Source organism: Phyllostomus discolor, chromosome 12 (genome assembly GCF_004126475.2).
Source record: "Phyllostomus discolor isolate MPI-MPIP mPhyDis1 chromosome 12, mPhyDis1.pri.v3, whole genome shotgun sequence".
NCBI lineage: Eukaryota > Metazoa > Chordata > Mammalia > Chiroptera > Phyllostomidae > Phyllostomus > Phyllostomus discolor.
In genome coordinates this window covers 76,870,426-76,882,442 of record NC_040914.2, presented here as the reverse complement: position 1 = coordinate 76,882,442, position 12,017 = coordinate 76,870,426, and the positions used below count along the sequence as shown (strand labels likewise).

General features: G+C 58.8%; 1 protein-coding gene across 2 annotated transcripts; it reads left to right on the top strand.

Annotated features, from left to right (window-relative positions):
* Window positions 1–20: 20 nt before the first annotated feature.
* Window positions 21–10,720, top strand: RNF166 (ring finger protein 166). 2 transcript variants are annotated; one of them, XM_028501799.2, is made up of 6 exons: window positions 21–250; window positions 5,525–5,681; window positions 7,483–7,595; window positions 8,275–8,389; window positions 8,516–8,623; window positions 9,658–10,720. In XM_028501799.2, exons 1-6 carry the CDS (start codon window positions 96–98, stop codon window positions 9,721–9,723), a joined length of 714 nt encoding a protein of 237 aa, XP_028357600.1. In that variant the 5' UTR covers window positions 21–95; the 3' UTR covers window positions 9,724–10,720. The 2 variants fall into 2 exon arrangements, with proteins under 2 accessions (XP_028357600.1, XP_035868291.1); XM_036012398.1 differs by lacking the exon at window positions 5,525–5,681 and having other exon boundaries at window positions 117–250.
* Window positions 10,721–12,017: the final 1,297 nt, after the last annotated feature.

Genomic DNA, 12,017 nt, shown 5'->3' with positions numbered 1-12,017 from the left:
CGTCAGCGCAGCGCCGTCGCGGCCGTGACGCGCGGGCCGGGCCGGGCCGGGCCGGCCGGGACAGCGGCGGCGGCGGCGGCGGGCCTGGCCCGGGGATGGCGATGTTCCGCAGCCTGGTGGCCTCGGCTCAGCAACGACAGCCGCCGGGCGGGCCCGCAGGCGGTGACAGCGGCCTGGAGGCGCAGTACAGCTGCCCTATCTGCCTAGAGGTCTACCACCGGCCCGTGGCCATCGGCAGCTGTGGCCACACGTGAGTGCTCCGGGAGACCGCGGGGCCGGTGCTCCGCCGCAGGGAGGGGTCTGTGCCCGGCCGAGAGGGGCCCGAGGCCCACAGCCGCCGGGCACAGCCGGAGAGCCCGGCGCCCGGAAGACTCGGGGGCGGAGGCCCGGGGCTCCCTACGCAGCGCCGGCCCTGCGCCCCCGGCGCGTGCATCTGCCTTAGCCCAGGCTTCGCCAGCCCCGGGCACTCGACCCCCCCACCCCATCTGCACACAGAGGCGACCGAAACTTTGTCCGGTTCGGAGTCCCCGCGTCCCTGGGGCTGCCGACGGCCTCGGTGGGCCTCCCTGGGTACCCAGAGGGCAGCAGGCGCGACCTCTGCGCCAGTCGCCTTGGATTCGGTCCGGTGGAGACTGGAGTGGGCAGTTGTAAATAAATGCCTGTAGCTTTTACTGTCAACTCTTTTTCGGACTTGTTTATTGTCTAGACTGCTGAGGAGAGGAGTTCCCTAAAGTTAGGAGAGGGGCTTGTTTGGAGTCTGATGTTTTGTTCTGATGGAGAACTTGGGTCATATCGATTAGCAAGCAGCCAGGCAGGCTTGGCCCTCAGGGGACCAGTCGCTAAGCACCTTACTACGGTTTCCAGCTGCACTAGGGCACACAGCGGGCTTCTGCGGTCGGTTTCAGGAACAGAAACCTGAGGATGTGGCTCTCCTCCCAGCTGACAGCTGCACTCAAGTCTAATCGTCAGCCTGTTTGGGAGGGAGCTGAGATCAGAGAACCCACTGAAATCAGTCAAATGGGGAGAGGGGGCTAGAGGACTTGGCTGCCAGTGGAGCTGCTGAGTGGGTGGGGCTTTCATTCCAAGGGACCGAGGTGAGGTGCACCCAGGCTGATGGGAAGCCCTAGAACATTTTGCAAACAAGCTGACTTGGGAGGCTCTCGATACAAAGTGGTAATTGGAACTGCTGGGTGGGTGTGTGACTGCTCGTCACTCAGAGAAGTGGCAGAGATGGTGTCGGGTTCCAGGAAGCCTTCACTTCCTGTCCCACACCTCCGTGTCAGGCAGCGTAGGAGAGCGCTGCAGGTTTGTCTCGAAGGGCACTGCACCTCACTTTTTCATGATTCTCGTGACATTTTGACCAGGGCAGCCTCTGAACAGGACTTGTTTCTTGTAGGCACATACCAGTAGGTGTTTTAAGGTGTATTCTGCATCTTTCAGTCCAGCAGTGAGACAGCTGTAAGGCTTGTAATTTTAGAAGACCTTCCCTAGGCCTCGGGTGGTGTCCCCTCGGCACCAGTGCTCACCCAGCTCTGGGCCACACTGTTTCCAGTCTCCTGGTCTGCACAAATTTGTATTTTCCAAGCATGTCTTTTCTTACAATGTGGTTTCCAGAATACAGAACTACACAGAATTGTGAAATGTCTTATAAACACCCCTCCCCCATCTTTTGTTGTTGTTGTTGTTGCATAATCTGACCCCTCTCCTACTTCTGAGGCTTGTCCTACAAGAGCCTTTTCTACAACTTCTGCCTTAAAAAAGACTTATTCCCTGGCTCTCCCTGCTGGCTTGTTTTCCTAGCTATTCTGTTTCTACTTCTTACTTCCTCTAAGTTTCTCCCCCAGTGTTGTGACTACATGTGTGCAGATGAGGAAAGAAGATTTAAAGGCTCTGCCTTTACTTTTGAAAACCTTGCTGGTGGTTTGGTTGTTTCCCCCCACGGCTACCTGACTAAGCAACTTCCTTCCGCAGCATGAATTTTCTAGTGAGAGCAGCTCTGTCTGGAACAGAATCAGTACCCCGGCAGAAGGAGGGTTCACAGGGCTTTCGAGCAGGATCCCCCTCAGTGGAGCCTGTGGAAGAGCTCCCAGGAACTTCCCAGGGGCCCCAGGGGAAGCCAGTTTTCTGTCACACTCAAGGGACATTCTGGGCAGTGAGCCACATCCGGAAACAGAAACTGCTTAGCTGTTTCTAACTATCTCATAGACCCTCCCCCAAGGCCTGTGTTTGTTTGGGGCAGAGTTCAGCCCAGGCTGCCTCTGGCTTCTCTGTCTCTTCTGTCATCCCCCCTACTCAGTGCTGTCACACCTGTCCCTGCATCTAAGTGCCCTCACGTACAATTTGTTAATGAACAGAGATCATAGAACAAAGCTCATGTATAAGGGGAACTGTAAGGAATGATAATAATAGATGTTTTCTGAGTGCTCCCTGGGAGGCAGGTACTGTCCTTATTCCTTAGTACAAGAAGCATGAGACAGAGAGGCTCAGTCAAGCTCCCAAAGTGTCACAGCAAAGCCAGGATTTGAGCTTGGGCAGCCAGGCCTGCCCTACCTCTTAGCCACACGCCCCCCACCACCTTCAGCGCCCCCTCCCCCCACAGTTTTGTAGCAGTGACTACAGACCTTGGAGACCAATGAGACTTTACAGCCCTCTGCCCAGCTGCACCCAAATCCATGAGCTGGCTTCTCTGGGTGGGGTTCCAGAGGCCTCAGGAGCTTCTGGCACTCCCTGCTCAGCTGCCCGAGGGCACTGGCTTCAGACCCATGGAGGCCTGGGCCCACAGGTGGCTCACCTGGATCTTCGTGTGGGTGAGCCTAGCCAGGTGGGTCAGGGCATGAGCCAGTGAGTGACCATGGAGAGAAGGCTTTGGAAGTCATCTTCCTAGCTCAGGGCAGCTCCAGGTGCCTGGGGCCCAGCCTGCTTGCCTTCCTGTGTCTCTGAAACATTGGCCTGTGCTGGTGTACCTGAGTGCTGCACTGTAGCCTGGAGTCCATGCAGCGGCCATTATGCTGTTGCAGCTGTACCTGCGGGCCTGATTGAGAGAGCAGACCCCTCAGCTGCCTCCTTCAGTTGGGAAGCCATCCAGCACTAGCCCCTTGGGCAGATGTGGGCAGGAGCCGTCTGTGGGAGAAGTGGGCACTCTTCGTCTGCATGGCTCTCAGCGCACTGTGGTGATGGTGCTGGAAATTGGGCCGTGAGCTAAGCTACTATTTGGACACCTGGTTCTGCCTCTAGCTCCGCAGGGACTGGGACATGGAGACAAGCAGTGCTGTGGGGCTGGCGGCTGAGTCCGGGGCCATGCAGGGGTCTGTGTATGTCTTCTTGATGTGGATCCCAAAGTTCCCCTGCCTGCTGCTGGAGGACAGTGGGGCATCCTTCACCCCAACCTCTGTGTCTCTTGTTGGAGGCCTGCTCCTCTGGAGGCCTGTACCAGGCCCTGCGTTCTCCTGATGACATGCTGACAGCTTGTCCCCACATGTGGTCCTGTGTCCTTTCTTTCTGTACATGTTCTTACAGCTTTATTGAAATCTACTTGCCTTATTTGAAGTGTGTAAGTCAGTGGTTCACAGTATATCCACAGCACTGAGTAACATTGCCGCAGTCAGTACGTTCTGATCACCCCAAAAAAGAAACCTTGTCCCCATCGGCAGTCAGACTGTGTACCCCAGCCCCACAATCACTAACCTGGTTTCTGTCTCTGTGGGTTTGCCCGTTCTGGATAGTTCACGTGAATGGAATCATACTCTGTGGTCCTTTGTGATCAGCTTCTCTGACTAAGCGTGACTTTTCCAAGGTGCCCCCAGCGGTTACACCTGTCAGCCCACACTCTCCCTTATGGCTAAGTTGTAGTCTGTCAGAGATAGACCACGATCTGCATGTCCGACACCTGTCGATGGACATGGGGTCACTTCTACCTGGCTGTTGTGACTGGTGCTGAGTGAGCACTTGTGTGGGCTTTTTTCGGCTCCACATTGTGACCGTCCCGCCAGCACTTTCCCCCGGAGACTGGGTGAAGGAAGAGGCTTCTTCCCCCAGCTGTTAGGCTAAGCATATGCTGAGACTGGAGAGAGGGGAAGCCCTGGAATCTCACTGGAGCTCCGGGGTGGGTGCGTGGTGTTCCCTTTGCATGCCTGCTGTGGCATCTGGCGAGCCCTCCCTCGGTGCAGGATGTGGCAGGGGGCCCACCTCCTTACTCTGCAAGACAAAGCCTAGCTGGACCTTCTCTCACGTGCAGACGTTAACATGAGAGGTGGCCGGCCAGGTGGTGGCAGCACCAGGGCCAGTGTGTAGGAAGAGGGCCTTGGGTTGGGTAGCATGAGAGACTCCAGGTCCCCTTGCCTGGGGTTTTCTTGGAGAAAGAGGCGAAAATATGACGGTGAAAGTGGCCCTGACTCCTTAGCTTTGCTGCATTGTCTGTACGCTCAGGAACATTCTCACGCCCCTGTGTCCTGTACAGCTCGTGTCCCCACCGTGGCCCAGCCTGCTTGACATACCCAGGTGGGGGCAGAGGCGTGCATACCCTGCAGGTTCCCTGCAGTTTGCAGAGCTGCCACCTTTCTCATGCATCGGGCCCGGCCCCTGTGATGGGATGGAGCGCATGCTTTTCTGGGGCTGTGGAGGTTCCAGGTCCCTGTCTCAGCTACATGGTCCCCACAGCACTTTCTAAAGCTCAACTGATGTGGTCCTGCAGTCAAGCGCCTTCCCCCTCTCACCCCCTCTGACCAGCTCTGCTCCCTGCCATGAGCAGCCTGCTCCTTTGCAGCGTGGAGGGTGGTTGTGAATTCCAGCTGAGGGTGCGTGGGCAGGAGGGCTCACTGCACATGAGCACACACATGATGGGGCATCTCCAGGGATGGTGCTGAGAGCTCAGGGCCACAAGAAGCCTCAGGTGCCCAAGTGCATGCCCAGGGCCAGGAGTATCACTGCTGAACAGTTGGGGCCCAAGCACAGTCCCTCCTGTCACTGTCCTCCATTCAGGCCAGTCAGGAGCCCTTCCTGCCTGGGGAGGGGGCACTGTTCCACGGATGCTCGAGCTCACCTGCCCCGTCCAGTGAGTCCTGCTTCCCTGGGCCCTGCAGTTTCTTCTCTCACCATTGTTAGTGATTTTACTCCCCAGAGTTTAGTGGGTGGGGCGTCTCCAGGGTCCCCTGTACTGTCCCTTAGTCCTCTGAGCCCCCTGAGCAGTAGGTACCACGTGGCGGTGAGAGAGGCAGGCCGAGCCTGGCCTCCTCCTACAGCCAGAGCTCTTGCCGGGAACAGGGCGATAGGGCCAGCACAGGTTCTAGAGAGCCACAGCTGCAGCTCTGCCCAGTTCCAGGATGCGACGGAGGGTCCCAAGAGCCTATGGCTAGGAGGGGACCTGGGGTCATTGTTCAGCCAGATGGTGCCCATCCAGCCAGTGGGACCCAGGCTCAGGAGTGACTGTCTCTGGAAACTCCCAGTTGACAGCAGAGGTGAGTTGCCCTGCGGAGGCTGGAGCAGGCCGGCCTGTGACCTCGGGCCCATGTCCCCTGCCCCACTGCAGGTTCTGCGGGGAGTGCCTCCAGCCATGCCTGCAGGTTCCATCTCCCCTTTGTCCGCTGTGCCGCCTGCCCTTCGACCCCAAGAAGGTGGACAAGGCTGCCCAGGTGGAGAAGCAGCTCTCATCCTATAAGGCACCCTGCCGGGGCTGCAACAAGAAGGTACCCCACCCCAAGCGGCTTCCTGGGTCCAGGAGATGGCTTTTTTTTTTTTTAAGATTTTATTTATTTTTAGAGAGCGGGGAAGGGTGGGAGAGAGAGATGGAGAGAGACATTGATGTATGTGAGAGAAACACTGATTGGTTATCTCTCACACACACCCCAACCAGGGGCTGGAACTCCAAACCCACATGTACTCTGAGTGGGAATCGAACCAGGGACCTTTCACTTTGCAAGACAACACTCAGCCAAGTGAGCCACACCTGTCAGGGCCAGAAGAGGGTTTTGAGTGCTTGGGGCCCTGGTTCTGCCCTCCAGCAAAGGAGCTGGGCTCTTCCCCTTCCAGTTGAGAACCCTGCAGCTCTGCTCGGCCCCTCCCACACAGCACGAGGCATTTTTAGATGGCCCTGCCTCTTGTCCCATGTTGCACCCCCCACACCCAACTCCACTGCCTGGCCCGGGCTCTGCGTTGCTTGTGTGCACTGTAGCCGATACAGGGACACAGGCTGAGCTGAGACCCACCCCAGACACAGCCTTGACGCTCCAGGGATCCACTGCCCACTGCAGGCATTGACGCAAGGGAGAGGAGGGCAGCTGGGGCCACAGGCTGAATGGAACGCGTCACTCCGTGGCCTTGCCGCCCTCCCCGGCCTGCCTCGGGCATGCTGCCCTGTAGCCCACCCTACCACTGTCATTGCACCCACTGCTCCTCCAGGCCTGGGGGGCCTCCTCCTGGTGGACAGAGCAGGAACTGAGTTTGAATTTACATTTTGAGACTTAGCCATCTCTCTGGTTAACAAGTTCTACTAATTTAGCACAGTGGAAAAACAGCCCTTGATTGCTTTGCCCTAAAGGTCAAAGGTCTGAACTTCCCGAGCTGCCCGGAGGATCTCTGGGAGGGGCTACTGGGGCTTTCTTCAAGCTCACAGAGCCCCTGCCCTGCTCTCCCCTTGGTCCTCCTGTAGTGTCCCACGTGAGGTGGCCCTGCCCTTCGCTCCATGTCCCCCAGCCCTAGGCAGAGCTGGTATTGGAAGTCTGCGCTGTCACCCCAGACGCTGGGTCGGGCCTCGGCCCTGGGGACTGTGCCCTGCGCTCACGGAGGCAGCTGTGTCCCTGGCTGCTTCCTCAGTTCCGTGAACTGCTTCCCTGTCTGTGAAATGTTTCCCTTCCAGCCTCAGCATAGGCAACATGGCGGGAGGGTGGTGTCCGCACCTCAGGGAGGGCTGAGCAAGGAGGGTCCTTGTCAACTCGCACCTTCCCCCTACTCTGGTCTGACCTGGGACCACTCCGCCCACCCCCAGTGCCCCTAGAGTTTGTGGCTCGGGCAGCTGAGGACAAGGTTGTGCTGTGTTTGGTTTGGTGCCTTTGGGTAAGGAGTGTTGTCCGCTGTTCGATGGTCTAAAAGAATTTGACCCGTTGGTTCCTGTTATAAGGGATGTTTTTCCTGAATGACCCTACCTTCCCGTTCCCCCAGGGACTATCTCTGCCCTCAGCTCCCCGGAGACCCCAGTGGGGGTGTCCTCCCTTTCAGGAGCTAATGGCTGGCGCCAGCCCCCTGCAAGATCCCGGCTGAAGCAGAGAGAACCCACTGCTGGGTCGAAAGTCCGTCCCCTTTCCTCAGCACCTTTTCTCCAGCAGACGCTGCACCCCCAAGAGAAGCCCCAGAGTCTGCTCACGGAGCCACTGGGCTGTGAACGGCAGGAGCAGGACCTGCTTGCTGACTGTTCTCTGGTCCAACAGAGCCTGAGGCTTTTCCTGTCCCCCACCCCCGACGGCCTGACACCCACCCTGCCTGTCTTCACAGGTGACACTGGCCAAGATGAGGGTGCACGTTTCCTCCTGCATGAAGGTCCAGGAGCAGATGGCCAACTGTCCTAAGTTTGTCCCTGTGGTGCCCACATCCCAGCCCATTCCCAGGTAGGCTCCCCCGCCAGAGGCCCTCAGAGGCCCTGTCCCTTGTTGGAGCAGCTCCTGGTCTGCATCACTAGGTGAGGGCAGCGCTGCTCCACCCTGATGAGGTTGGGGGCTCTGTACTTCCTCTGGGGGAGCCTCACTACCCTGCAGGAAGGGGAACCCCAGAGGTTCCATGCCAGGCTCATGCATCACCTCCCAGCAGGGGAGCACTGACCCCAAAAAAGCCAGGTCTGGACAGATGCCACCTCTCAGGGCAGGCGGCCTGTCCTCAACCTGCTTTTCCAGCCACGTCGGGGGAGGAGAGGGACTGGGAGTGTGTGAGGTCGCAGTCAGCTCCAGAGAAGTTGCAGTGGGGTATGCAGGGGAGCAGGGCAGAGGGTCCCATGACAGCCAAGGTCTGCTGATGGGGAAGGAGGAGCGGTGGGGTGTGAGGACAGTGATGGGGTAGTTTCCAGGGCAGGACGCCCAGGGCAGGCCGGGGTGGTGACGGAGCCTGGAGAGCGTTGCGCTGCACTCAGCCCATGGCCCCAGGTGCCCCAACTCTCCTCTGGCTGGGCCTCCTTCTCACCCTCTGCCCAAGGCAGAGCAGGGCACACCTATGTTGGGGCAAGTGGGGCCAGGGTTCAAGAAGGTTGGCAATGCCCAGGAAGGCCATCACTCACCCCTCTGCTTCCTGCCCCAGTTCTGTCCCCAACAGGTCCACCTTTGCCTGTCCCTACTGCGGCGCCCGCAACCTAGACCAGCAGGAGCTGGTGAAGCACTGTGTGGACAACCACCGCAGCGATCCCAACCGCGTGGTGAGCGCCTGCCGCCCGCCTGCCTGGGTGCCTGAGCCCCGCTGTTTACCCACGCTGCCTTCCTGGGATCCCGGGGTGGGGGCCTCTCCACTCCGGCTCAGCTTCACCTCAGCACCCTTGTTTTAGGTGTGTCCCATCTGCTCGGCGATGCCCTGGGGTGACCCCAGCTACAAGAGTGCCAACTTCTTGCAGCACCTGCTCCACAGGCACAAGTTCTCCTACGACACCTTCGTGGTATGTGTCTTGCCTCCTCCTCCGCCGCCCTCAACCAGCCTTAGACCCACAATTCAAAGGGAACTGAGCGCACAGAGGCCCCCTGGGTTTCTGTGGGAGCCGCCAGCAGGCCGGGTGCTCATGGCAGTCAGGCCCTGGGGCCGCTGGAGGGTCTCAGGGGCCTGGAACTTCACAGAGCATTTCAGGGGGGCTCCTTGGCTTTTTGGGGTCTCTCACCACAAGTTCTCTTCACATTGGAGTGTGGGGGAGCTTCTCTGGGAGAGGTGGCCACGGATACAGTGGCTGTCACAGGGCACTGTCTCCCCAGCCCTACCAGCACAAAGAGCCCCGTGGAGGCTGACAGACTGGCCTTGAGTGCTTGTCGGAGAGAAGCCAGAGGGAGTTCACCCCCCGCAAAACCTCCAGCTCATTCTCCCTCTCCCACCTGCTTGGGCTGGAACCACACAGGCTCCTCCTCCTGCTCAGCCCCGCCCCACCCAGCCCTGTCATCCTGTCCCTGACAGCCGCAGGTGCCCGGGCTGTGTGGGACAGTCACCTGTGCTCCTGTTTGCCCCCCGGGCTCCCGGAGGTTAGAGGCATGCAGCTCTCTGGCTTCTCTGCTCATCTCGGAACCCCAGTTTTCACATCTGAGGCAAAAGGACAACTCTTTCTCCGAGTGTCTGCCCCTCCCACAGTTCCACTGGGCAAGGTGTCTGCTGGACAAGGTGTCCCCTGAGCAGTTGCCGGGACCCTTTGCAGCCCTCAGGGTTGGGAACCTGGGGGAAGCCCGATACCGACCCCACACGTGGGCAGCACTTCAGCCTCTAGCAGAGCTTTTGCTGCGTGACCGTGAAGATCCTGTGACCCCACATGACTATGCAGGGCCTCATTCTTGTCCTGGGTCATCCTGAAAGGAGGTGGGGAGACAGGAAGTGGTACTGCTGGTCCGTTTGGGGTGGCTGGACAGAGGAAGTGGTCCTGAGAGGTCGCTAGCACAGCCGGCCCTCTTGCCTGAGCCCGTGAGCCACAGCCCATCTCCACTCCCTGTCTTCCAGGACTACAGCATCGATGAGGAAGCCGCCTTCCAGGCTGCCCTAGCCCTGTCTCTCTCCGAGAACTGAAGGCGCAGCCCCCTGCCAGGACCCACCCCTCTGGCCTCGAGGGACGGGGCGTGCTTGCTCTCTGGCCCGGCACCTGCACTCGAATGCGCTTTGTGGGCCAGATGGGGCCTCCATCCTCTCAGAGGAGAGGTGGTACTCAAGATCGCCAGGGCCCAGGAGAGACCACTGTCCCCTCGCCATCAGAGGATGGCCGCCTGTGCTCCTGGCCGAGCATGGCTGGTTTCTTCGGTGCTCGGGGCCAAGCAGGCGGCCCTCTCAGGGTCGGCCCCTCGGGACTGAGAGCAGTCAGCTGCCTGTCTCTCTCAAGCCATGACGTCCTCCCCGTGCGGAGGGGAAGCCCCGGCGACACCCGGCCGGCTGCCGGCGTCTGGCAGCGCTGCCCCTGTGCGCCCGGTACTGGCTTTGTGATACCTAGGAATTCCAGCATTTTTCTATATATTCCAGTGTGATAGCCTTTTCACATTTTATAGAGCAGAGACAACGCAGTTACTCTTCATATTGCAATATCTGTGTTTGACTAGGAACAATAGTATTTTTATGGAACATTTACAAAATTATATTTTTAAAAAAAAATCGAAAACAGTTGAGGAATCAAGCTGGGGAGGGAAGGAAAGAGGGGGCAGATGCTGGAGCCAGAACGAACCACGAGTTTCGCTTGCGCGCACAGGATGGAGGGGGCCCCGTCCCGGGTCATCTCCGTGTTTTCCAGGGTTCCTGCAGTGGGTTCGTCATTTCCCTTTGATGACGACCTGGGAGAAACCCCAGCACCTTGGCCACTTCCGTGGCTGCTGGGCTGTGTGGGCCCTCTGCCTGGGGTCTCGGCTGAAGCTGGCACCTTTCCAAAGCTGGCCACCCTCTGCCGCCCCCAGCAGTGGTAGACCTTGGGGTGGCCTGTGCAATAGTGGGCTGGACCAGGAAATGCTTGTCTTGTTTGGTTCATGGCATAAATTATTGCTGTCTTTTTAAAAAATTTAAATAAATTGTTTCAAAGCATCTATAGCAGCCTGGTGGGTTTCATTCTGTGAATATAAAAAGCAGAGGACCAGCCCTGACCCGTGTGGTGCAGTTGGTTGGGCATCATCCCACAAACCGAATGGTCACTGGTTTGATTCCCAGTCAGGGCACATGCCTGGGTTGTGGGCTTGCTCCCTGGTCAAGGTGCCTATGAAAGGCAACGGATCGATATTTCTCCTGTCAATGTTTCTCTCCCTCATCGATACTTCTCTTCCTTTCTCCTTCCCTTCCCCACTCTCTAAAAATAAGTAAACTCCTTTAAAAAGCAGAGGGCTGGTGTGGAGTCACCACAGCCTGCCTTTGCGAATGTGTTTCTGTCCCCAGACAGCTCCAGATCAGCGTGGAGCTGGCTCCAGGGCCGCCGTGGAGAGCACGCAGGGCCAGGAGGAGCACTGGGGCCAGCGCCCTGCCCACCCCTCCTAGGCCCTGTCAGCCTCGGCCACAAGCGGTCACTGGGAAGACCAGGTCCTCCTGTGAGCACGGTGCTTCCTGAGGGCACTGGGGGTTTCTCAACCCGCACCCCTCACACCCTGGCCTGTTCCTGCCTCTGTCAGAGCAAGTTCTTGAACTGCATCTGGTCCCTTGTGACAAACCCAGGCAAAGGTTTGCTGGGTATTGGTGGCTTTCACCTCCTTCTTGGTCCTAGGACAGGGTTCACGGAGGCCAGCAGGCTGGCTGGCCACCTACCCAGGCTTCCTGGCCAAGCCTGGTCAGAATGGGGCCTGTTCTGGGGCCCAGAGTAGGCCGTGGTGGTCTTCAGGGTGCCCTTGGGGTGAAGCCCCACGGTCCTACAGTCCCCTTCTGGCAGCTACTCTCCTTGCTGCTGGTCTTCGCACTCTGCAGCCAACCCCATAGCCTGCCTGGTGCCCCCAAATGTGACCTTGGCCCCTGAGCCTCACTCAGCCACTAGAGGATCACAAAGAACCATTTAGACATTGGCACCCTGCCTTCCTCCACAGCAGCCCCCACCTAGGGACCGCACTCCGGGGCCACCATCGGTGCCACAGCCTCTGCGGCTCCCCAAGTCACCGTGGGCCTTTCAAAGCTGGCAAGAATCACCTGCTGGCCGGGATCCTGGCGGCTGGTCATCGGAGCTGAGCCCTGCACCTGCCTCGCTCTTGTCCATTTGTCACCAGGCTGTTTACCCAAGCAGGCCTGTGTTCTGGACCACTCCTCTGGGGGAGGTGGGTCTCCTGAGCTTCAGCTGTGGCAGGGCAGAGCAAGAAGGTTCCACAAGCCCGAGGGGAGTGTGACGTGGTCTACAGTTACCCCCTTTGGAA